This window comes from Apodemus sylvaticus, chromosome 10, assembly GCF_947179515.1.
Source record: "Apodemus sylvaticus chromosome 10, mApoSyl1.1, whole genome shotgun sequence".
NCBI lineage: Eukaryota > Metazoa > Chordata > Mammalia > Rodentia > Muridae > Apodemus > Apodemus sylvaticus.
Window position 1 is genome coordinate 12,932,498 of NC_067481.1, and position 27,176 is coordinate 12,959,673.

Here is a 27,176-nt window from a genome sequence, read left to right on the forward strand (position 1 = left end):
GTGCCTGAGCAAGATGCAAGTAGATCAGTGGCAGGACATGAATATGGAATTTTCCTCTAGTAGATGATTGTGGTAGGCCAGTAAGGGATTCCCGGAAAGGGATAGTTTAAAACAGAGCGTGTCATTCATGATCTTGCAAGTTTTATTAACAGATATCACTATGTTTTCAGACCACCACAAACCATTCGGTGATGGAGGAACTGCTGTCAGTTTCGGGGAAATACATGAAGATCCATCCTTTTGTCAGTCAAGATGGAATTCGGACTGATTTCTTCATTTTCACCTGCATCGTTTCCTTCTCCCCAATCATCTATTATGCGTCAATCAATGTTGCAAGAGAGAGGAAAAGGATGAAGGGCTGGATGATGATGATGGGTCTTCGAGATCCAGCATTCTGGTGAGTCAAATGCAAGGCAAACAACTAAATGAGGCACCCCAAGAAAGTGGGCATTTTGGCCTATGTTTGTTAGAACCAATAACTATCTAGCTTTTTGCTTTATCCCTCTGCATGGAATAAATAGACCTTGGTGTGATGTTTGCCATGCTGATGCTGGCTGTCATTTCTGTGCTTTTCTGCTTGAAGTAAAGAACCTGGGATTTAGGATTGCTAAGTAGTTGTGAAACAGAAATTATTGGGTGGCTATGCACTCTGACAACAGTGTCAGGAAAGTTAAATACTGGTGTTGCAGACAGTCACAGGTGGCATTACCACTAGATCAGGGTCAATGGGATGGAAGACACCAAGTGTCAAGGGATTTTTCAGGACTCCCGAAGGGGATGGGCGAGTCTGAGAGGATGGGTCAGCAGAATGGGATTGTGGATGTGGCATAGACAGTTCGATCTTTATATACTGAGTCATTTCAGGAATAGACAAGCATCTAGGAAGGGCATAAGCTGGAGGTGGCACTTATAGAGAAGAAAATAAAATGGATACCAAGCCAACTATATTGAAACAAATCCTGCTTGTACTATGATCCTAAAATTTTGCATACTTATATGTCAGATCCCTTCTACTATTATGATCATTATATTTTGACTGCCTTGTTGAACTGATATTGGTTGAAAATGTACAAAGGTTGTGAAGCCTAAGGACACCAGAGCCAAACCTCTGGGCATGAATCATATCTAACATCTGCATTTGCCAAATTCTCCATCAATAAGACAAGAAAATACAAAAATGGAATTTCTGCATAGACTTGGGGTGGGAATCTTATGATTTAACATTTGTCATGTTCTTAAACATTCTCTTACACACAGCAACTGGCATATGTCTGAGAATTGTTTTGTTGGTTTTGCAGCTGTCTTATATTGGTCTTTAATTATTTTTATTTTGCTATACATCTCATAGAATATTTACGACAAAGAAATTGATGAGAAAAGGCACGCTGATAATTTTGAGATAAGAGAAATAGAATTGTCGAACTTGGAAGAATGCTTAGTGGGAAAAAGAATATTTGTTGTTGGGGCTGGAGAGATGACTCAATGGTTAAGAGCACTGTGCTCTTCCGAAGGTCCTGAGTTCAAATCCCAGCAACCACATGGTGGCTCACAACCATCCGGAATGAGTTCTGATGCCCTCTTCTGGTGTGTCTAAAGGCAGCTACAGTGTTCTTACATATAATAATAGATAAATCTTTTTTTTTTTTAAAAAAAGAGTATTTGTTGTCCCCAAGGTTGTCCCAGGGCTTACACCTCATCGTTGCATATCCTAAAGCACTCAGTACCTGAAGAATGGATAAGTGAATGAATGAAGGAATGAATGAATGGAATACTAAAAGATGAAAGTATGCATGAACAAATGGATGAATCTTAAAATTATTTTAAAATGGATCATATATCCTCCTTATCTGCCGTGTTTCAAAGACTAAAAGAGAATTTTATTCCCACACCAGGCTATCCTGGGGCCTGCTCTATGCTGGCGTTGTCTTCATTATGGCCCTATCTCTGGCACTTGTTGTCAAATCTGTCCAGTTTTTCGTTCTGCCCAGCTTCGTGGTTGTCTTTAGCCTCTTCCTCCTTTACGGATTGTCTCTGGTGAGTTGATTTAAAATTCCCCTTGCCTACCTCTTAGCCCAAGAATTAAGCATGGTTTCAAAGAGGTCATTATTTTAAGTATGGTAGGTTTATCTTCTGTTTGTACACAAAACTCCATAGACAGGCACATTTTTGTGTACTGTGTTAACACAGTTTGCAAGACATAGTTTTGTGTGTTCATATGCTAGATCCCTTCTATCATCGCCATAATCATCATCACCATCATCATTGTTATTTGTTATTATTACCATATTATGTTAAATAAATGTAAGCTACCTGGGTCTGCTCTCATTCTAGATTGCTTTGACCTTCCTGATGAGTGTCTTGGTGAGGAAGTCTTTCCTCACTGGCCTGACTGTGTTTCTTCTCACCATCTTCTGGGGAAGTCTGGGCTTCACAGCCCTGTACAGATACCTCCCTGCACCTGTGGAATGGACTCTCAGTCTTTTTAGCCCCTTTGCCTTCACACTAGGAATGACCCAGGTGAGGACCTGTTACCTATTGACAGTATCTTTCTTCTCTTGAACTCATTAACCTGCAATCATTTTCACATGCAAAGCTCTAAGACTTAAAGCCCTAGCATATGCTCTCTGATTTAACAAAAGTGACCTTTTAAAGCTTTGAGGGGATCGGATGCAGCAAACAAGCCATTTAGAAAATGTGGGGCAGGGGAGTAAGGAAGCATGGATGCTGGAGGGATGGTTCAGTGGGTAATTGCACTCTTTGAGAGGACCAGAGTATGGTTCACCAAACCTACATATAGTGGTTCACAACTGCCTGCTGGGATACCAGACACACACACCACAAACACAAACTTGGAGGCAAAAGACTCATACACACAAAATAAAAGTAACTAAGTAATTTTTTTTAATTCTAAGTCTGAGCACAAATGCCAACTTTGATTGCCTCCTCACCTTTTCCAAATGTTCCAGTTTCATATCATGGCACTTACTATTATAGCTGCCCATATGTCTATACCATGAGAGGTCTGGGAGTTCTAATATACATCTCTTCTATGTTCACAGAGCAAAGTAGCCGATGACTAATTTTTTACTGTTAAACCCAGTTTGAACTTAAACTTTTATCATAAATCTAATTTCTCTTCATTTCTTAAAACTTTCAGCTCTTACACGTGGACTATGATTTATATTCTAACACACCCCCTGATCCAGACAGTGGCTCAAATCTGATTATAGCAACCAATTTCATGCTGGCATTTGATGTGTTTTTGTATCTGGCCTTGATGATGTACTTTGAAAAAGTTCTGCCAAGTGAGTAACATGTGATCAAAATAGACTACCATTGCAATAATTGTATTTCCCAACCATATTTCCTAATGTGTGCATTATTGATATTTCAAGAACTACTCTGGTTTCAACATGAAGAAGATGGGCCAACTCATTACCATTGGCCAAATCAGTTCTTCCATTTTCTTTGTCCTTGGTCATTCAGACTTGAAATCTACATTTTGCATATTGAATCACTGACCTGAATTTCATATCCTATAAGTCATAGCTTGTTTCTTTGTTGAAGTTTGTTTGTTTGTTTATTAATATGTTATGCTGGGAATCAAATCATGGCTTCGCACATGCTAAGCAAATGCTATACCACTAAGCCACTGACTTCAGCCCTTGTCTTATTCCTTTGTAAGAATCGCTTTAGAAAGCTCATTCCTAAGTGGGTCTGCTGTTGATGGGTATTTATAGCTACTTTTGTGTGACTAGCTAGTTTAGCAATTCTGCATCCTAGCTGGACATCAGAACCACGCAGGGAAATGTATGGAAGGAAGGACAGTTCTTGCCAGAAAGATGTTGATGCAATTTCTCAGCAAAGGAAATTGGCTACCTGTAGTTTTAACAATCTTCCCAGAGTATCATGACATGAAAATATTATTATCATCAGGGCCTAGTGGTTTGGGCCTGTAATCTCAGATTTTCAGAACAGAGGGCAACCTGAATCCCAGAGAGAGCTCAAGACCACTTGAAACTTATTAAGATCCTATCTCAAAAGGGTGAGGCTCCGTAGAGCTCAAGGGTAATGAAAGGACTTTGGGCAGCAAGATGAAAGGGCTTAAAAGGGGGGAGTATAGGGGGCTAGGTGAGTTTGGCTAGGCAGCGTGGGGGAGGGTGTCCAGGCGGGCCCTTGCCTGGGCACCTCTGCCCCTGACGGACCACACACACACAGAGACATGGTATAGAATAGTATTTATTCAGAGTAGGGGATGGGAGTTAGTGGTAGAGAGAGAGAGGTAGAGAGAGAGAGAGAGAGAGAGAGAGAGAGAGAGAGAATAGAGAGAGTGGAGGCTTGCCATGACCACGTGGAGGGAGGAAGAGCCCCAGGGGCAGAGAGGTGAGAGAGTGTGGGAGAGCAGAGAGCAAAGAGGGAGAGGAGGAGCAAGTAGCCCCTCTTATAGTGGGCCAGATCTCTGGGGCGGGGCATACCTGGCTATTGCCAGGTATGTGTGGGGTGGAGCTTAGACAAAACCCCAACATTCCCCAATGTTTTTTTAATTAATAAAAGAAAAAGGAAAATAAAAGAAGTGACAGTGAATACAGCGAAGCAGGAATAGGGTCATTGTTGAGATCTGGCTGCTTCATGCTGACATTGGGGCGACATGTCTCTGGGGAACCTAGAGAAAGGGGTATGGAGGGTGATTGTCCAGTCTCAGGAGGACTGGCTGCTTCTTTGCTGTCCAGAATTTGTAGAGCCATTTGAGGATAGGTCAGGAGAATAGGTCCAGTAGAAGCTGTCTGCATCTGGAGAAGCTGAGAGGAGATTGGAGCATCTGAAGGTTGCTTCTCTGGAGCTGTCCTGGATATGGCAAGGGCCTGGACTTAACAAGATGTTGGAACACATTAGTATAGGTAGGGAATAAGACTAAGTACATTTTGGAGAAAGGAAAAATTTCCTTTTTTAAGATGTACAATTTAAACCCAGAGGAATCCCACCCTTTGGAAAGGTAGTAAAGTGGGAACTTGGACAGATGTACTTATCTGGATGGAGCCTACTTGGTCCATGAGCAGTAGATCTGGGTAGGTTTTCTGTAGCTAACAAGTTTATTAAAGAGATAACAACATGAGTTAACCACATAAACAGTCTTTAAGATGAGCCTTTGTAGATCAGAAGGAATAGAATTGAAGGTTGGGACAGTGAAAGAGCAAGAAGAGGAAATATGAAGCATTTAATGGAAACAGAGTTTAGGTAAGGAGATAACTGTCTAGCCGTCAATGTGGTCAGAAGTCTGAGGAATAAACAATAACTTAGCAGTTATATTATTAAAGAATGACAGATCCCAGTAGCCAGCAGTTCTTTGTGGTCTCTGGTCTCCATGGCAGCTTTGGCTGTCTGTCTGGCTTTCAAGCACAGAAGATGCACGGCTTTTTCTCTGTGGAATGGATACCCATGACATGAGAAATGACTTACCTTTGTTTAGCTAAGTCATTTGACTCAAGGTATCCGGTTGTGTCCACTGCACTCTTTCAGGCAGCATCCTGTGGCGGTGTCCATCTTTCTTCTGAGACCTCCTGGGAGAAGCTGTCAGGCCTTTGGGAATTCTGTCTGTCTTAAATCTAATAACAAACTTCTGACAAGATTGAGCGCAAGATAGGAGAGCAATAGTTAAAGAGAGACTAGGAATGGAAATCTTAAGTAGCTTTGACAGGTTGCATAGGTAGAGGAAAGTATATTGCCTTGGTTAGTAAAGATGCTAGGATCAGAGTAAGAAAGCTGGCAGCAATGGATAAAATTGTGGTGACAGAAAATGAGTTTGTCTAGGCAGATTTAGGCTTGTTAACATCAACTTGAGCACGCAGGCTATAGGAGCAAATGAGTTAAGGGTGTGGGAACACAGAATAAGTGAGGTTCAGATTCTTTATCATTTACCAGACTGTTAATTTTAAAAGTATATAGTCGAAGACAAGTAGCACCCACTGGGTAGGGGAGGGAGTTGTTCTGCAAACTTAGCGTCCTAAAGAGTGCAGAAACAACTGAAAGGCAGCTACGCCAAAGAGTCCAGAGCGTTGTGAGGACCCTTGGGAGCTGGGGCTAGAAAAGCCTGAGGAAGCGTCCCTTCTGGACCAGGATTTTCGAGGACAGCTGTAAAAGCCAAAGGGAAACTCAGGATCACTTCTGGATTAGGATACACCCGAGGGTGGGTCTAGAAGTCCTAAGCAGGAGTGTGGACTAGGCATGAGAGGAAACCCTTCGTTCCAAAAGAGGTTGGCCAGACTTCATTTAAAAGCTAAGGGTTATTTACTATTGTGGTTAATGTTTATTTAAATTTCTAATCTGGTAGAGGGAAGAACCTGACATGTAGCACACATACTTGTGGAAGCCAGTGTGGACTGCTTGGCTGTGGGACCCGGTCCCCGAACCTTGCTTCTCCTGCCTGTGCGTGGCTACAAGACCAGTCATGGCCTGCTGTATTAACAGTAGAGGATGTTGAGAGTGGTGGGAAGGAGACCACACAGGGAAGAAGAGGGAAGACAGGGTGGTAGGGAGAAGCCGTAGAGCTGTGAGAGAATCAGGTAGAATTGATGGAGCATCCTAGCAGCCAGTATGGAGCTGGGCATGGGCTGTGGCTAGACTTTTGCAGGTAAAGGCCCTAGAAATCTGCACTGTAGCCAGCAGAGCTGGACAGTATAGTGGTAGGGGGTGGGGTGCAGCAACGGAAAAGGAGTGCAGGCTTGCTGCGGTGGGGAGGCGGCATCGCTCGGCAGGGATGGAGCCAACCGATTCTGAGAGCCTGGAGAGACCTCGCCATGGGTAACAGCTGTGCTACCAGAACCTGTGGCTGTTCTGATGGTACAGACTATCAGCGAAAAAAGCCCCGTAGCGGGGAAAGTTAGTGATCGGGCATGGGCAGGGCAGAACTTCCTGTCAGCAGCGGAAGTCAGAAGTTAGGTAGCCTGCAGTGGCTGGGAAGTAGCTTGTTTTGTATCTTAGCAACGGCGCAGGAGGGGCAGAGCTGCAGTGGCGGCGGCGAGGGAGGGGGTCTGGTGTGGGCTGCTGAGGCGCTCTGGCAACCACAGCCAAGGCTGGGGCTTGGCAGCAGGGAACAGGAAGGTTTGCGTGAGGCCCCCGGGAGCAACTGCAACCATGGCCAGCGCGCCATGAGCCCCCCAGGCCTCCAAGCCAGCGCGCAGGAAAACAAGGGGAACCTGTAGAATAAATGCTGCTATCCAGCAGCGATGTGTGTGCGCATGTGCGCGACCTCTGTGAGGCTGTGGTTTAGCTTGTTTTGTATCCTAACAATAAGACACGGGGTGAATTAGATAGCCGAGCCCAGTGGCACTCACAGCGCTGGGGCATTGCCGCTGCTGCCAATGAGTTCCACCGGGAAGGAGGGACAGAACAGCGGTGGTTCTGCGGAGAAACACGGGAAGTGCAGAGACTATTGCTCTGACCAGTGGGGGTGTAAGACTTACCCATTGGTGGAAGAGGCTTAATATCCCATGGTGTTCCTTGTTCCCGGCCAAACGCACCAAGTGAAAGGACTTTGGGCAGCAAGATGAAAGGGCTTAAAAGGGGGGAGTATAGCAGGTTAGGTGAGTGTGGCTAGGCGGCGTGGGGGAAGGTGTCCAGGCGGACCCTTGCCTGGGCACCTCTGCCCCTGAGGGACCACACATACACACACAGACATGGTATAGAATAGTATTTATTCAGAGAAGGGGATGGGAGTTAGTGGGAGAGAGAGAGAGAGAAGAGAGAGAGAGAATAGAGAGAGTGGAGGCCGGCCATGACCACGGCCGACCATCTCCCCAGGGGCAGAGAGGTAAAAGAGTGTGGGAGAGCAGAGAGCAAAGAGAGAGAGGAGGAGCAAGTAGCCCCTCTTATAGTGGGTCAGATCTCTGGGGCGGGGCATACCTGGCTATTGCCAGGTAGGTGTGGGGTGGAGCTTAGACAAAATCCCAACAACTAAAGTGTGTGTACATGCTAGAGAAGTTATGTTAAGTACTCTCATGGTTTCAGAGGGCTCCTGGTTTTATTTTTTTTTCTCAATATTTTTTCTAGCCATAAAGACATAATTCACATGTTCAGTTTTTCCTGCTTTAATACCACCTTTGCTTTATTAACATAACAAAGAATTTTCTTTAATCCCAAATCTCCCCATTCTTTGACTTTTGTGTACTATTCTTTTACAAACCTTAAATATAAGACTAGAAACGATGTTGTTCACTTTTTTTAAAAAAAAAAAAGAAAGTAAATATGAATAGCAGACAAAAAAGCTAATCCTGTGAAATGCAGAAATCCCACAGCAGTCAGGGCAGGAAACGGGTACAGACAACATCAAACTGAAAACATCAAAGGGCCAGATCTGCAGAGAGCCAGCCCAGGCGAGGAGGGTGCCTGAGCTCTAACATCCCCCATCCGTACAGCACAGTTCAGTTGCCGAATATTAGAGAACCATGTCCAAAGCCAGGAAGACAGAAGCAATGATAACACTCAAATGGGTTAATTTCCACCAAGATGTTTGTGACGAGCACCTTCTCAAAACAGCCCGCAAACCTCGTCCTTTACTACAAGCCTGCCTTTCATTTTTCTTACGTCTTTTTACATCTTCTTTCCAAGTATCTCATCTAGCCGGCCATTGCTTCTTGAGATCTTCTTCCTTTGCATAATAGGAAACTAGGATTTAAAACAGAATCCAGAAGGTCTAGTGGATCTTACATTTTTAATCTCCAAATTAAGACCATTTTGAGCCTAACTGTCAGATTTATGAAAATCTTTTAGATTTTAGAAATACTTGCAGTGAATTCTATTTATTACAATGTAGGATTTTTCCTGATAAAGCTACAGAGTTACTTCATGTGGACCACGTATGTGTTCAGGCTTGGAAGCAAAGGACTGAGGAGTGGCTGGGGGGTAGCGGGGTGGTGGTGGTGGCGGATAACTGAGGGCTGACTCAATAGTCACTCATCTCTTGTGTCTCTAGATGAATATGGACATCACCACTCTCCCCTGTTTTTCCTGAAATCCTCATTTTGGCTACGACCACAAAAGCCTGCTCATGTGATTCTTGAAGGTGGATTAGATTCCGTTCCTTCATCAGATGGCTCGTTTGAACCGGTGTCCCCAGAATTCCACGGGAAAGAATCCATCAGGTAACAAGGATGAGAACAGAGACACATGCAAGGTAGAGGAAGCTCAAATCTTAGCCTTGAAGGCAAGCAAAGCACTCTTCAGGGTCTCTAGATAGTCAGGGGTGTCTCCACCCAGCTATCCACACTAACTTGCACTGGAAGGATAAAGAAAAACTCATTCCAACAGATCCTCTCTCTCTTCCTCTCCCTCCCTCTTTTCCCTCTTTCCTTCTCTCCTTCCTCTCAGTACTAGAGATCAAACCTCTGGCTTTGCACATGTCAGACACCACTATATCACTGAAATATATCCTCACCCATTTTTAACTTTATAATTCTTGAGACAGGGCTTCACTGAGTTGTCAAACCTAGCCTTGATTTCACTGTGTAGCCCAGGCAGGCTTTGAGCTTGCAACCTGACAGTTTCTGCCTCAAATATAGCTGGGGTAAGAGGTTTGCTGTACCAGCTTCAGCTCTAGTTAACAGACAGGCACACACACACACACACACACACACACACACACACAAACACGAAGTAGGGAGGAAGGAAAAGGAGAAGCTACAGAGACAAACACAAGAGGTGCTCAGGAAGATGTGTCCCTCAGAGTGTGACAGCACATTGTCTACTTCTCAAGAAGAAAACAGGAACAAGTCCTCAGGCTGCTGTGTCAGCTCTTCACCCCCTCCCCACCCCCAGGGATGTGACTTCTCTCATCCCTTGAGCTCCCAAAGCCCAGTGCATTCATTTCCCACCAGTACCTTATGCTGGTATTTGTCCCAGAACCTACGTAAGCTCAGCTAAGATAAACAATGTCTCCACAAAATTTGTTTATTTTTTTTCTCTTACATTTCTTCAGCACCACCCTCAAGTGTGAGGACCATGAACTGGCCGCATAATGTACTCAAAATAGAAATAGGGAAACAATTTGTTCAATGTGAATGAAGTCTGTTTGATGGATAGTAGATGACAAGATAAGAAACATAAATCTGATTCAGCTTTGTGAATCCCACTCTCCATGGATAATAAAGCAAAGTGCATTTCCAGATCTAAAATAGCACTCAGTGTGTAAACTTCACCCCGGCCATGAGCCTCATGATCTCACCAGCATCTTCTCTGCGTGTTGAATATTTATTGTGAACCAAGCACTGCACACAGAATGAAAAGCTCTGTTTATTGAATGTATTTAAAACCTCAACACAGCCAGAAGCACTCTGAAATGTCAGCTGGGGAAACCCAAAGCTTACCTAAGCAAGCAAAAATGAAGCGGTATAAATGGATGAACCCAGGTGGACCTGAGCACGAAACCCATGATCCATTGCTTCTCCACCTTACTCTACCTCTAAACACGTCTTTAGAGCTCTTCAGTCAAGATAGCCACATACATCTCCAGCCTTCTGCGGGAGTTCATGGTGGCTTTTTTACTGTGGTCAGCCCATGTAGGCTCTCATTCTAGGTTCTTGCTTTGCAGCACAGGGATGATCTTGTTCTTACACAATAACGTCACCTCCCATGCCAATACATGGCATGCGACTATCTGCAGTGGAACATATGCACAGAGTTGACTACTCTCCCAGAGATGCTAATGGATTAGAAGGCAGTAGAGTTCGTGCCACATGGCCAAAGATTGCCCAAGAGTGATGGGGCAAATCTTTCTGTACCCTGAAAATAAGATCCATTTTCCACAAGGCCCAACTGAAGACGCCGGTTGCCTAACCATGCCTTTTCTCTTTTGCAGAATCAGAAATATTTCAAAAGAATACAAAGGGAAGCCTAATAAAATAGAAGCCTTGAAAGGTAAATAATAATAATAATAATAATAATAATAATAATAATAATAATGTGATAGACTTTTAAATTTAAACACAACTATTTTACTTTTGAGGAATGGTTCTTGGTGATGTTTTAAATTTGAAATGTTATTTAAGTTACATGGTAAACTTTGCCTTTCAGTACTTCAGTTTTATTTTATAAGACTTTTATAAAAGTTAGAATAAATGTGTTGAAATACAGTGTATTTAAAATCTATACTGTGTGATACTGTGTTAACCTAAATAGATTTTGGTCTTCCATCAACAAAGTCAAAGTTTTCCCTTGTAATTCAAAGTTCTATGTGTTTTCTCTTTAAAATAAATAAATACTTAAAATTTAAAATTTTAAAAGAGATGCCTGCCTTAAAGGACTTATGACCATGTAGTATTTTATTATTGATCTATCCTTCCATTTAATGTTAACAAATATTTCGCATGCACAGGGCAATGTCAATGAACCTATGGTTGTAACACATTCCAGTTATTTAAAATACCAAATTATATTTTTGCAAAGAATATTTTGAAAAAAAAACTATTTATTCAAGGAGATTAAATGATCCAATGAGCTCCATAGAAGAATTGTGTTATTTTAGTTATTTTCTTGCTTTTACCTCCTTTTTTTTTTTTTTTTTTTTTTTTTTTTTTTTTTTTTTTTGCTGGTCCTTTTTTCTTTTATTTGCATTTTTTTCTCTTTTTTTTCTCTTTTTTTTCATTCGATATATTTTTTATTTACATTTCAAATGATTTCCCCTTTTCTAGCCCCCCACTCCCCGAAAGTCCCATAAGCCCTCTTTTCTCCCCCTGTCCTCCCACCCACCCCTTCCCACTTCCCTGTTCTGGTTTTGCCCTATACTTCTTCACTGAGTCTTTCTAGAACAAGGGGCCACTCCTCCTTTCTTCTTGTACCTCATTTGATGTATGGATTATGTTTGGGGTATTCCAGTTTTCTAGGTTAATATCCACTTATTAGTGAGTGCATACCATGAGTCACCTTTTGAGTCTGGGTTACCTCACTTCGTATGATGTTTTCTTTATTTATTTTTTTTTAATTTTTTTATTCGATATAATTTATTTACATTTCAAATGATTTCCTCACTAATAAGTGGTTATTAACCTCCTTTTTTTAAATATCATCCATCTGTCCTTCGTTTTTCCCTTCCAGACCTGACGTTGGACATATACGAAGGCCAAATCACAGCAGTCCTTGGTCACAGTGGAGCTGGAAAATCAACACTGTTAAATATTCTTAGTGGATTATCTGTTCCTACCAAAGGTAAGGATTCAGGTTGGTAAATAAATCAACCACTAATAAAGAAGCCTTCTGCTTATTAACAAGTATGAATACCAATGGAAATAAAGCTCATTTATAATATTATTCTATAAAAGTGTGTACTATCGTTACGTATGAAGGTCGAGTATTTTATGACAGTCACTTTCTTGGTCCTTAACTGCCACGTGGCATTCCAACTTGTATGTGTTAGCTTCTCCTGCATGACAAACACTCCCAAACTTAATGGTGAAAATAGAAATATTTTATTATTTCTGTGGATTCTGTGATTGCTCCATGCAAAACTGAGTGGGGCTAAGTGGTTTAACAGGACCTTACCCATGTGTTTAGGACTTCAGTTAGGGCAGGCTTCATTGCCAAAGGGACTTTCCACACCTAAGTGGCTAACCTGACATTCTTTACCCATAAGCTTCATGTAATGAGGAGGAAGAAACTAAATCATAGGTGTAATTCTTCCTCAGCCTTGGCTCCTATCACACTTGCCAAGGTCTTGGCAGACACATAGCCAAGCCAAACGGTGGGGGGAGGGGGTCATATCTATACCGCATCTTCACAGGGAAACTGTGGATGGAAGCTTTTTGTTTTCAGAGTACAACAAAAATAGAAGTTGAACCGCTAAGGAGATGTCTCGAATGATAAAGCCCTTGCTCTGTAAGCATGCAGATGTGAGTTTGAGCCCCAACAACCACATAAAACAGTGAAGCCTTTGAGCCTGGAGCGATGGCTCACCTGTTAGGAGAACTTGTTCTTGCAGAGGACCTCAGTTCAATTCCCATCACTACTTGGTAGCTTACAAGCATCTGTAAATCTGGTTCCAGATGATCTGAGACTGTCTCTTCTAGTGTGTAACAGGCTCACACATGGTGTATGCATATAAGCAGACAAACATACATGTAAAAATAAAATCAAGTCTTTAAGACAAAAGAAAAAGTCAGCAGAGCCCAACACCCCTACCTTCAATCCCAACACTGGGCAGGCAGAGACAGGAGGATCCCTGGGGCTTCCAGGCCAGCTAGTCTAGATGAATCCATGAGATTCCGATTCCATGACAGTTTTGTAAAGAATAACCTCTGGCCTTTGTACACATATGCACAAGCATTCATACATATACATGTATCTACAAAATCAATACATCCACTCACAAAACCATGAAAGTTGAGTTAAATAAACCTTGGTGTGGGGCGGGGGGAGCCACATATCTCAAATTGAATGAATACATTGAGAGTTTTTATTTATAAATATTTTCATTGGCTCACTGTTCTGATATTAACACTTGGTTTTTATGACAGGTTCCATCACCATCTATAATAATAGATTATCAGAAATGGCTGAACTAGAAAACGTGTTCAAGATCGCAGGAGTTTGTCCACAATCCAATGTTCAATTTGACTTCCTTACTGTGAGAGAAAACCTCAGGATTTTTGCCAAAATAAGAGGAATTCCTCCCCAAGATGTGGAAAAAGAGGTACGTTCATGTGTGTAGGACCACATTTTGGTCCAAGTGTGAATATTAAGACCCATTTGTGTCAAGATGCATTTTTTTTTATTTCTTTGTGTAAACAGGTGTGAAGTGTTAGGAAATCTAATTTAAACAAGGATATTTAGACATAATGTGTAAGGTACATTTGTTTAACATTGAATGCAAAAGATCATTTATTCCTTGAAGCAACCCTATGAGACAAATATCATTGTCTTCTCTGTCTTACAATAAGGGACTCAGGCTCAGGAAAGCAAATAGCTCAACCAGGCTTATGATGTAGGTGAACATGAGGTGTCACTCAAACCCAGAACCTTTGACCCCAGAGTCTATACTTTTCCCCATCACAGAGAGCAGCTTTGTACTTACGAGGAAGGAAAAAGAAAGAGATCATATTTTGTGTATGTCTTAACTCTTGTATATTTTTTTCAGGTGAAAAGAATTTTGCTGGAATTGGAAATGAAAAATATTCAAGATATACTTGCTCAAAACCTAAGTGGCGGACAGAAGAGAAAGCTAACTTTCGGAATCGCCATTTTAGGAGACCCTCAGGTAAGCCAGTCTGGATTTTGCAGGTAGTTTTCAGTAAATACTTTGCTTTGCAAAGGACCTGTGTTGCAGAAATATTTAGAATGTGCAGCATAAGAGCGAGCCTTACATAAGACTCCTTTAAACCTAGATAGTAAGGAGTCTACGCTGCTCCCTGGGAGAGCTTTTCTCTTTAGAGGAAAACTCTGCCACTTCCCTCCTCTAGATTTTCCTACTGGATGAGCCCACCGCTGGACTGGACCCCTTTTCAAGGCACCGGGTGTGGAATCTCCTGAAGGAGAGAAAAGCCGACCGTGTGGTCCTCTTCAGCACTCAGTTCATGGATGAGGCTGACATCCTGGCTGGTAATGGCTGGCTTCCTTAAGCATCAGGATGATGACATTTAGGGACCTGAGAATCACAGACCAGTGCTCTGCACAGCTATATCTTAACTAACTGATCTAAGCATGTGGTGATGATGTGAATTTAGCACCAACGTATTAACATGAATTATTTTACTGGGTGGTGTATGTGCCTGCGCATATGGGTATGTGTGTGTTCATGTGCATGTAGGTACATGTGTGTATGTGCATGTGCTGCCCAGAGGGAAACCCTGGCCATTGTTCCTCAAGAGCTCTTTACCCTGTTTTGTGAAACAGGATCTCTCTGTAGGTTAGACTGGCTGGTAGTAAGCCCCAGGGATCTGTTTGTCTCTACCTCCAATTGCAAACTGCCCAACTAATGGGTTCTGAGGTCCCCAGGTCCTGAGTTTGCAAAGCAAGCCCTTTAGTGACTGGCCTAGCTCTCCAGCTCCATTTCAGCATTCCCTGTAAATGTTGTGTCATTAAAAGTTGCGTAGGGGCTCGAACTGCCAAGAAACTCACTGTGAAGTAAATGAAGTCTACATTCTAAAAGCTTGCCTCTTTTACTCAGATTTGAGTTAAATCAACTTGAAATGTTCAAATGCTTTCAATGTTTGATCTATCACAATGTGTAATATGAATCCACATGGTTTAATCTCCTTGAGGAGTTAGACAATGAGAAATAAATCTAAGGAGAGGTTAAAGGATATGCTTCATGGAGTCTTCATTAAGTCCCATCTGGAACGGGAAATGCTTCTGGATTGAACTTTAAAGCGTATAAACAATTGTCTTTTTCTCAAAAACAAATGGCCCACTTCTACACAGACTTTCTTCTCTCCTCCTTCCTTTTCAGATAGGAAAGTGTTCCTCTCCAAGGGGAAGCTGAAGTGTGTGGGCTCGTCTCTCTTTCTGAAGAAGAAATGGGGAGTTGGGTATCACTTAAGGTAAGGGCAAGGGTCACAGAATCCTTGAGTCCTTGTGACTGAACCTATTCTTGAAAGTCCTCCAGCCTCTCAACTCTGTAGGTTTGGAGATCAAATCTCAAGCACATGAACACTGGGAAGCATTATCCCATAGCAATGGGTTGATAAGCTATGGAGTGAGGAGGTGAGCTTATTTTAAACTCAAAACTATTGTCAAAAATCTAAACCTGTCACCATACATTATGATAATCATATTTCTTAAGCTTTTCTTAAGCTTTGAATTTTGTATCGATTGGTTAGTGCTTCTGAGTTAATAATCTATTCTTAAGAAAGAAAATAAACATAAATGCAGAAAGACAAACAATAACAACAAGAAGTCTTTTTTGTTTATTTTTTGGTTTTGGGTTTTTTTGTTGTTGTTGTTTTATTGTTGTTTTGTTGCTGTTGTCTTGTTTTGTTTTGTTTTTCAAGACGGGGTTTCTCTGTATAGCTCTTGCTGTCCTAGAACTCACTCTGTAGACCAGGCTGGCCTCGAATTCAGAAATCTACCTGGCCCTGCCTCCCAAATGCTGGGATTAAAGGCATGCACCCCCACTTGCCCGGCAACAAAAATTCTTAATGGTTCCATTCTGCTCACTGGACTAAGTAGCCAAATGAATGACATGGGCGACTTTGCTCTCCTGGCTTCTGTGGTCTAAAGGCTCCGTTATCCAATACCCACTATTTAAAACGAAAAGGTCACTATTTCAATTCAAGTCCCATTGTTTAATTTTATCTTAATGGATTTGCTTCTTTCTTGAGCCCACCTCGACTTGCTGACCCTTACCTGCTTGAATAATATCTCATTGTCATAACTTGGTTAATCTTCCAATTCTGAGTGATGACCTAATTTTTATTTCCTAAGTCACTGTGTTTAAGTATCTTAGAAACTAAACTATAAAATTCAGTTTTCTCATTTATAAAGTGGCCACAAGTAAATGTTATAGAAAAATAGACGAGACATTGCCTACACATGTGGTATGCTAGGCAACGTACGATGTTCTCGAAAACATAAAAGTTCTAGGCAGAATTCCCCGCTCAGATCATGAGTCTCTTCATGGACTTTGGGACAATAATTTGCATAACAGTTTATTTTCTTCTTTTAAACAAAAGTCAACACATTTAAACCACTTATTGTTTATGTATTTTAAAAGATATTTTTGGCAAGAAACAGTCCTGTTGATTCTCTTATATGGTGCTGATAGCTACCATGGGTGTTTGCTTGTTTGTTGGTTGGTTGGTTGGTTGGTTGGTTGGTTTCTGTTTTTCACCAGCAGAGATGAACAGCTGTTGCAGAGGTAAACGGAGACATTTGCAGAATAGGTATGTCAACCCGTCCTTCCAAGGAACCTGGAAGAAGAACACTATACTGGATGTTCCTCATACAGTGACCATATTACCCCAAAACACATTTCTCAAATGCATTTTGTCACCAAAGGAATAGCAGTAGAGAGGGCAAAATGTATTTTTAATTTAATTTCCTCAGTGTATCTCGATTCTTCTTGAAACGCCAAGCATTCTTTCAAGCCCATACATGGTGTATAAATAAATTGAATTATTTTGACTTAAGCATTTGGTGAAAGAAAAATAGCCACTGTTAAGGGTTTGCTAAGTGTGACCACTGTTACTATTCAGTTTATTACATGACCTGACATAGTAAAAATAATTCTTCTTAGCAATAAGGAAACTGCTTATCTACATTAAAATGTCTTTTTAGTTGTCAAAACCAAACTACAGGGTCAGATTACTACAGACAGTTTTTTCTGCTACATACTTTATAAGTTTGATTTTGTCTATTAGCTTATGTTTCTGCAAATGAGAAATAACTGTAGTGTTTTGAATGGATAGGATGCTTTTCTCCACAAGTCTTTGATCTTATTCAACATTCTACTATAGATTCTACAAGGAAGCTAAAACCTTGGGCACCATGCTTCCATAATGTTGACTTTTATCTGCAGCCCAGAGTCTCTCCTCACACTGCTGGTGATGACTGTCTTACTTGAAGGTTCACTTGCTTACTTCTTGCCCCGCCCCCACTTTAGGCAATTGTTATGGCAGGACTATGTAAATTGATTCACTCACTAGAATATTTACCATATACTAAGAATTTAATGACTTTACATCAGATGACAAAAGTAAATAATTGTACTTGTCTGGCATCTATGACTATCAAAAGTCCTTGGCTCTTTTGAAGCAGTATAAAAATCCCATTTAGCCAGCTTCACCTTTGTTTGAATATCATCCCCTATACCATCTATCATATGTTCTTCTGATCTTTGCTACATCCCTGGTATTTCAAATTTGTGTTTAATGACACTTTGGAGACTTGAATCACTGCCAGCCTTCCCTCCACATCATCCCTGAGTTGCCTGGCCAATAATTTTGATTAGCTTTATTTTTTCTTTCCACATTACTTTCTATGATATCTTTGTTTGGTGTCTCATTTCATGTTTACATGACTTATATCTTCCACTCTATTTTGGTTGACTTTTGCCCCAAAGAAATTAGTGATTATTTTCATTCATGAATATATCATTCATAGATTGTATCATATAGTCTATGTCTTTTTTTTTTTTTAAATGTCAGTTTGCAGCTGAAGGAAGTCTGTGTTCCAGAAAATATCACATCGCTTGTTAAGCAGCACATCCCGGAGGCCAAGCTATTAGCTGAAGGGGAAGGGAAACTTCTCTATACATTACCCTTAGACACAACTTACAGATTTCCAGGTAATGTACATTAACACAACAAAATAAAATTTAGATATAATATTTATTATAGGAGCTATGGTGGTCACTGTATAACTACAATCCACTGAGAGTTTATGATATGTTCAGATGTTAAAATGTGTAGACCGCCTGCGGCTACATGTGAACTGGGTTGCCTGTAAGAGAATTTTGAGGTTAAGGCGAGAGAGATGTGAGTCAAGGCGGGAATCCGGTCAAGACTAACTTTATTATTTTTATGACAAGCTTTATAGTTTTGGGGGAGTCAGCCACCCCTCCCAGAAGCCGGTCACATCAAAGGCAGGGCTGTGAGTCTTCTTTGGGTCCAGATCTCAGCGGGTCGCCTGCCTTCAGACTGGCGAGGTCTCTGTTGGGTGTCAGGTGAAACCGCCTTGGGGCGTTGTTGGTAGTCGAGGTGAGGTGCCTTATTGTTCCCAGGAACAAAGGCCGGAGGTAGCCCATCGGAAGAGTTGGGGGTTGCCAGCCAGCTTAATGTTGTGGGGGAAGAGACAATTCCCCCTTAATTATTTATTTTTAACAACTCAGTGGATATAAGTAAGTTTATCTAATGGATGACGGGCTTTAACCAGTGAGTGAAAGCAGAGGCCCAACCCCCTTAAACGTTAAGGACATCTTTTTTGGGGGGGGGGGGGGGAATAGACTGTCTTTTTAATTTAAGGACAGACTTTTAATGTAAACCCCCATGTAGCTGGGCGTGTTTTTTGGGGAAATTCGGAGACAGGATTTTTTTTTCCTTTTCTCCTGTAGTGCCTCGCCTCGCACCTCAACTGATGTCCATGTTTGTTATATTAACAAACATACATAGTTCCGAATACTATGTAGCCTCCTTTCTGAGGGATCTACTGGCAGAGTAAATGCTCTGCTGATAAGCGCTGGCTGGCTATAATAACCACCCATCCTCAACCTGGGGCCATCACTGAAGGAGTTTATCTTCTGAGTGTTATCTGCTTGAAATATAAAAGGAGATTAAGAGAAAAACCTGTTTGGTTAGTATCTGAAAGCCCAAAACGTTTAGTTTAAATGAAATTCAGTGTCCTCAGGCCAGAAGCCTGGCTTGTAAGAACACAAAGGAACCTTACTTTCCCAAGTGAGTGGGAAGCAGCTTGGAAAGGGCCTTTTGAATTAATTATATTTACCAACAGTTTAGGGTGTGTTTACCTGTCTTACTAATCTCTCTGGTAGCCAACACGCACCGTCTTCTTCCTGAGAGAAAATGTAGACGGACTCCCTCCCCCAGGTTAAAACGGGGTCCGGGCCCTTCTATGTATTATTTAAAGGGTCCCGCCACTTAACCATGGCGTAGGAATTGGAAGTAGCTGGGTGCCAGTGTCGGTCTGCTGCAGACTGACCTTTAGCATCCGTTTGGAGAAAATTTAAAATTCTCCTTCTTAGTTTTAAGAAGCCAGTTTTTAAGGGTGCGATGAGCACGCTCTACACTTCTTTGCCCCATTGGATTATAAGGAATTCCATTTTTAAGTTTTATATTAAATTCCTTGTAAAATGAGATAAAGTTCTTACCAGTGTAGGCTGGTCTATTGTCTGTCTTAATGACTTTGGGTAATCCCATCGTATTAAAGGCTTGTAAACAATGATCAATTACATTTTTAGAGGCTTCTCCTGAATGTAGGGAGGCAAAAATGAGTCCCGAGCACGTATCAATGTAAACATGTATAAATTTTAATTTTTCAGATTTTGTATAGTGAGTTACATCTATTTGTCAAATTTGATTGGGCATAAGACCACGTGGATTAAGTCCTAAGTGGGGCACTGGTGCTAAAGTGAGACAATTAGGGCATTGTTTTACAATCATTCTTGTTTGTTCTTTAGTGATCTTATGACGGAGTCTCAACGTATGACTAGAAAGATGAAATTTATCATGATCACGTTTTGTCAATTCTATGGGTGTAAGTGTCAAAGCTTGACCTATAAGCGCTTTGTCAATGTACTCATTACCCTGAGCCAGAGGTCCAGGAAGGCCTGAGTGGGCACGGATGTGACCGATATAAAAGGGATTTTTCTTAGCAAGAATGATACTTTGTAATTGTGAAAACAAGGATCTAGCTGGCATATTAAAATTAAACGTGCCACAGGTTTCTAATTGTGGTATAGAAAATGTAACATAAGCACTGTTAGTAAAAAGATTAAACGTACTATTTACAGATTGAAAGACACACAATACCACTGTTAGCTCTGATAACTGAGCAGACAGCCCAGGCATCTCTACGACCACCTGTTGATTGTTAATACGATATCTGGCTCTTCCTTTGGAAGAGCCGTCTGTGAAAATTAAGAGGGCATTATGTAACGGCTGTAAAGATGTCATTTTAGGAAATACAACCTCATGTATATTTAAAAACTTTATCAATTTGTCTTGAGGATAATGGTTATCTATACTCTCTTTAAAGCCTATTTGAGCTAGCAACCAATCTGTGCTATGCTGTTTTAGCCAATCATCTTGATTTACTCTGTAAGGTTGTATAATAACATCTGGTTCTTTGTCAAAATAAGTTAGCGCCTGCTTTCTACTAAGCATAATTACTTGGGCCACTGCCTCAAAATATGGCAAAATATTATGCCTTGAAGACACCCTCAATGAATCTACATCAGAGGAGCCTTTTGTCATAATAAACCTGTAGTCGAGTGAGTCGTATTAAGAATTAGTAGATGTAAAGGTAAAGAATAATCTATATAGGTAACAAATTGATTTTCAATAGCTTTCTCCACTGTCTGTAAAGCCAAAAGTCCTTCTGAAGTTAATAACCTAGGAGATGTCGGGTCAGCATTCTCTTTAAGAATATCAAATAAAGGTTGCAATTCTCCTGTTGTAAGCTTTAAATACAGCCGAAGCCAGTTAATGTCACCCAATAACTTTTGAAAATCATTTAAAGTTTTCAAATTGTCCCTGTGGATAATTATCTTCTGGGAAAAAATTGTTTGGTCTGTAAGTTTAAAACCCAGATAATTATACGGCTCTTGGGTCTGAACTTTCTCTGGTGTTATTTGTAATCTTTTAGCGACCAAAGCCTGTTGTAAATCTTTAAAACATAAAAGCAAGGTCTGAGGATTTTTTCCTGTAATTAGAAAATCATCTGTGAAATGGATAAAGTAAATATCTGGCCATTTCTGTCTTACAGGCTGAATAGCCTGTGTTACAAATTTCTGGCATAAAGCCGGGCTATTAGCCATGCCCTGAGGAAGTACTGTCCACTGATATCTCTTCATAGGCTCTATGAAGTTAATAGAAGGAACGCTGAATGCGAATCTTTTGTAATCTTCAGGGTGCAATGGAATAGTAAAGAAAAAAATCTTTTAAATCTATGACTATTTTATGAAACCCTTTCGGGATAGCCACGGGGGATGGAAGACCAGCTTGTAAAGTTCCCATGGGCAACATGGTTTTATTTACTTTTCTTAAATCTTGTAACAATCTCTATTTGTCGGATTTTTTTTTAATGACAAATATTGGCGTGTTCTATGGAGATAAAGACTCTATTAAATGTCCCGCCTTTAATTGTTCCTGTACTAGCAAAGAGGCGGCTTCTAATTTCTCCTTAGATAAAGACCATTGATCAACCCACACAGGATTATCACTAAGCCATTAAATTTTATCGGCGTGGGATGTAGGCAAGATAGTGGCCATTACCGAAAATGCCCCAGACTTCTAGAGTTAGGGTTTGGCTGGGGGTTTTTAAACTTTCTAGTGTCTTGCTCTTCATTCCCAAGCCCCTGAGCAGGTAAGGATTCTGGCTCTGTCTTTTGCTTAGAGGCGATTTCATTTGGACTGTACATGATTAAATTAATCTGTGATAGAAGGTCTCTACCCCAAAGGGTAGTAGGCAAGTTTTGTATAACAAAAGGCCGAATTTGTTCTGAATTTTCCTCTGTATCTTTCTAAGTTAGAAGTCTCGCGCTCTGTTTAGGATTATTGGCATATCTGATGTCTTGGAGATGCGTAAGAGTCTCCGTCAGTGGCCAGCTACACGGCCAATCCTGTCCTTTAATAATTGTAACATCAGCTCCCGTATCTATTAATCTTTTAAAACTCTTTCCTTCAATAGTCAATTTAAGGTTAGGTCTTTTATTGGTGATAGATTGAACCTAATACACTCCGGAGGAGCCAAAGCCCTCCTTTCCTCTTTTATCTTTAATGAATTGGAAGGCAGTGGATGTAAAGGAACCAAAACAAGCTGAGCAATTCTTTGATTAGCAGGTATAGTTATGACACCGTGAGGGGAAGCAGCCATAATTTTTATTTCTCTCTCATAGTCACTGTCTATGACACCTGGATAAATCTGTAGTCTCTTTACAGTAGAACTGTTTTGTCTTAACAATAATCTCTAAGTTTTTTTAGGTAATGGTCTAAAAACTCCCGTAGGCAGGACCTGGACGCCCATTTCTGGGGCTAATACGGCATGGAATATACAGCAGAGGTCTAATCCTGTGCTTCTTGGTGTAGCTCTGTCGAGTTTAAAGATAGATTTCTTTGGGTCGGCAGCAGCTGTGTTGTCCCACAGACTGTCTGTCTTGGATGAATCGGGGCCTGGGGCGGGCCCCTCTTCTCGTTTCTCGACACGGGTCTGTCTTGAATATTAGTTTTGGACTTGTATCTCTTCACCCAATGATTTTCTTTTTTACACTTAGGGCATGTTTTTGGTGAGCAACCTGATTGTCTGTTTATAGTAGCCCTGTTATCAGGGCAATCACTTTTAAAATGACCCAGACTGTCATATTTAAAACACCTTTAATTTCTTCGTCTTTGTGAAAGAATTCCCTGAATGGTGGTTCCTTGTAAAGCTGTAGCCATTGTTAAACCCTGATTATAGGAGGGCGGTGTTGGTAGTCGAGGTGAGGCGCCTTATTGTTCCCAGGAACAAAGGCCGGAGGTAGCCCATCGGAAGAGTTGGGGGTTGCCAGCCAGCTTAATGTTGTGGGGGAAGAGACAAAAATGTGATCAAAAGAGTAACAAAATAATGATAGTTTATCCATAGGAGTAAATATAATCTAATTGTTGGATTGAAACACTTGAACATGGTAGAGAGTTCTCTTAACTGCACTCACAGGTCAAAAAAATTAATTCTTTCTCATTTGCTGGTTACAGCAGAAGTGGTTTCCACTTCTATATGTTCTCTGGAATAGTCACTTCAATTATCTAAGCTCAATGTTGAGAAATCCAAATTATGTAATTATTTAAATTGTAAAAGGAAAACTAAAATGAAATTCAAATGAATATAGAGAATTGACTATAAGAGGGTAATATTTGAGCATACAGCACAAATGTGAAACAAAATGAGAGAGAATTTGGAATATGGAAAAATTTGTATAATATTCATTTCTGTGTCTTTGCCACATATCATCTATAATTCCATATTTCTTAGTCTGAGAAGTATGTTTTCAGTTCACATGATCATTGCCATGGTGACTCACTGACTGTGTGTACCTTTTAGAGCTTTGCCAGAGTCTTGACAGCTGTCCTGGACTGGGAATTGAAAACTATGGTGTTTCCATGACAACTTTGAATGAGGTGTTCCTGAAGCTAGAAGGAAAATCAGCAATTGATGAACCAGGTAATTAAAATGCAAGAAAAACAGAATCATGTAAACGTATTGATCACATTCAGTGCGGTTTATGCCTCAAAAACACCCGTTACAAAGAGAAGATTACAAACCGTAAGGCTCTGTTATTCAGACTTCTCTTAGACAAGGCTTACAAAATTGTCATTCATCCATTGTCAATATCACTGTTTCTAAAATCATCCTTCTCTTTATTAATGTTGAATGGTTTAGCGGGGCCATAAAACATAAACTTTCATTCAAAACCTTTGCAATTATTGGACTGTATTGCTGAATCAGACTTTGGTTATTTGGTGGCTGCTTCTTATCCATTGAAAAAGATTATTCACATATCTATATGCAGATGCATATGTGTATTGTGGAACTATAAACATGTAGACTATGTATACCCACATAACTATTTTGTGTGGAGAGCTGTACAAATGTAGGCAGAGGTGGGCAGTTAAACATCCAACCTTACTTCTGAGTGCTTGCGTCTTCTATCAGCTATTAGTAAGATTATTAAAATTACATTTGTCTAGTCCTAGGTCTTCCTCTTTTTGGGCAGGGAGATCATGTAATTTGAATATCTGTTATTATGCTCATGTGTAGACTTGGTATGTCTCTTATATGAATTGCCTCTCATCCTCCCTAATGTGAAGTCTCCTTTCATCCTGATGATGGTGCTCATCCTGAGTTGTCTGGTGTAAATTCACATGCCACATCTTTAAATGTACAGTATATTGACCCACTTTAATTCTTCTTGTTGTTTGAAATTAAGGTACAATTCTTATAAATAGTATGTGGTTACATATTACTTTTTAGTACATTTCTCAACACTTTAGTTGGAGGGCTGTTTATATGTGGGTGTGGTTGTATTTAACTCTGTCATATTGGCTCCATCTGCCCTTTGTTTCTGTGCCCTTTGTCCTGCTTTTGTTTATTGTTACTCAACCATGTGATTTCTATGTTGCTTTTTTGGTTTTTTTTTTTAGCTGTGACTCTTCATATATTTGCTATATAAATGGTAAGGATATTTATTTATAAGAACATATGCCCCAAAATTACTATAATACTACATGGATAATGGAAGCATCTTCAGATGAATATAATTTTATGAATTTTCCAATTTGAGATTATATATACACATATGTATATATTATTTCTGTATATATATTTTGTATAGTCCTCAAATGCTTCATAGTTGCTATGATTTTGTAAATTAAATATGAACAATCAGTTCACATTATGTAATTATATATATAAGTATATATTATTTCTATGTATATATTTTGTGTAGTCCTTAAATGCTTCATAGTTATAATTTTGTAAATTAAATATGAACAATCAGTTCAAATTAATGTAACTGAAGATCAGTATCTGTGTATCTTTAGAGATAATTGGTTGATGATGACTGTGATAATGATGGTGAAAAAGAGGAAGACAGATGGCAGATAATTGGTAGGTAGGTAGATAGATAGGTAGATGATAGGCAGATAGATAATAGATGATAGATAGAGATAGACAGATTGATTATAGATAATTAATAGGTTGATAATAGATGATAAAAAGATAGATGATATATAGTTAATAGATGGATAATAAATTATAGATAGATGATAGATAGAGATAGATGATAGATAGAGATAGATAGATAGATAGATAGATAGATAGATAGATAGATAGATAGATAGATAGATAGATAGATAGGGAGATAATAGATATATGTACTGACTGGTTTTGTGTCAACTTGACACAAGCTGGAGTTATCACAGAGAAAGAAGCTTCAGGTGGGGAAATGTCTCCATGAGATCCAGCTGTAAGGCATTTTCTCAATTAGTGATCAAGGGGGAGGGGCCCTGGTGGGTTGTACCATCTCTAGGCTGGCAGTCTTGGGTTCTATAAGAGAGCAAGCTGAGCAAGCCAGGGAAGCAAGCCAGTAAGAAACATCCCTCCATGGCCTCTGCATCAGCTTTTGCTTCCTGACTTGCTTGAGTTCCAGTCCTGACTTCCTTTAGTAATGAACAGCAATGTGGAAATGTAAGCTGAATAAACCCTTTCCTCCCCAACTTGCTTCTTGGTCATAATGTTTGTGCAGGAATAGAAACACTGACTAAGACAATATATGATAGAAAGATTATAGGTAGATGATAGATACATGATAGATAAATAGATAGATAGTTAATAGATTATAGATAGACATATAAATAGATGATAGTTAATAGATGGATGATAGATAGATAGAGATAGATAGATAGATAGATAGATAGATAGATAGATAGATAGATAGATAGGAGAGAAAGGGAAAGTAAGACATGGTAAAATGCAGATAAAATTAAGCAAAGAGGGAAAGAAAGATTTTTGGTATATTTTCTCATACATGGTACCTCTTCAAAAATTTATTTTTATTTCACATTTATCTAATACAATGTATATTTAACCCAAAGGCATTCATTAGTACTTCTTGTTTGGGACTTTCTAGTTTTTATATTTGTGTGTGAATTTTCACCTGAACAAAAAAAATTTTTCAAAATAAATATATATAACGTATCAGGTAAAAAAATTAAAAAAAAACTCAAATAGTCTTTAAAAAAAAAGAAACTATAAATCTGTGTGAACCAACAATTAAGGAAAAGATTTATAGACATTTGGTACCAGCTCACAGACACCATATTCTCTGATTAGGTTTCATTCTTTTTCCCCTTTGTACAATGTCTGTTTACCGGTCTTCAATACCACAGGCCTTATTTTGAAATCCAATTTATAAACTCTTCATTACCGAGGCTGGGTTTTTCATCCCAACATTTCCTTTGACTTTTTATAGTTTTCTTTCTTTATTGAAACTCCTCATCAGTTTGTCAATGGTATCCATATTTTTCAGTAGATATCACCCTATACTTACTATAGATATTTTTAAACCCTTACTATTAATTCCAACATGCAGATACATGACAAATGACCTGTACTGAGACTCAATTTAAACATTTTTTCCATAGGAGTTACATTCTCCTATTTCTTCACATGTCTCGTAATTTGTAGTGTATCTTGGACATAACTGCATTTTAAAAAACCCAGAAGACTGAAGAAAGCCATGCCTGACCGTGGAGTGGCTCTCCTTCTATAAGACTTCTGGTGTAGATGGATAAATAAACCTAATTTATCTTGAGCAAATGTCTGTGATGTAGGGGAGCCTTTATTGTATTCTTTTCCACTTCACAATATCAAATTATTTGAAGGCAAAATCGGGCTTTTCCATTCTGTGTGTCTTAAGATTATAGCACTGATAAGTTCTACAGATCTCAGTATGATATACAGCCCGCACTACCAAATCCCTCAACAGCAAG

At 40.0% G+C, this 27,176-nt stretch overlaps 1 protein-coding gene across 4 annotated transcripts in view; it reads left to right on the forward strand.

Annotated features, from left to right (window-relative positions):
- Window positions 1-27,176, forward strand: part of LOC127693646 (ABC-type organic anion transporter ABCA8B) — a 72,272-nt gene that overhangs the window by 13,720 nt on the left and 31,376 nt on the right. For all 4 annotated transcript variants that reach the window (XM_052194655.1, XM_052194652.1, XM_052194653.1 and 1 more), the window contains exons 6-18: window positions 171-397; window positions 1,893-2,034; window positions 2,332-2,517; window positions 3,158-3,305; window positions 8,969-9,137; window positions 10,850-10,908; window positions 12,085-12,195; window positions 13,500-13,675; window positions 14,120-14,239; window positions 14,442-14,580; window positions 15,431-15,521; window positions 18,126-18,265; window positions 23,728-23,847. In XM_052194655.1, the coding sequence (XP_052050615.1) occupies window positions 171-397; window positions 1,893-2,034; window positions 2,332-2,517; window positions 3,158-3,305; window positions 8,969-9,137; window positions 10,850-10,908; window positions 12,085-12,195; window positions 13,500-13,675; window positions 14,120-14,239; window positions 14,442-14,580; window positions 15,431-15,521; window positions 18,126-18,265; window positions 23,728-23,847 (1,828 nt within the window). The remainder of the gene's footprint in view (window positions 1-170; window positions 398-1,892; window positions 2,035-2,331; window positions 2,518-3,157; window positions 3,306-8,968; window positions 9,138-10,849; window positions 10,909-12,084; window positions 12,196-13,499; window positions 13,676-14,119; window positions 14,240-14,441; window positions 14,581-15,430; window positions 15,522-18,125; window positions 18,266-23,727; window positions 23,848-27,176) is intronic.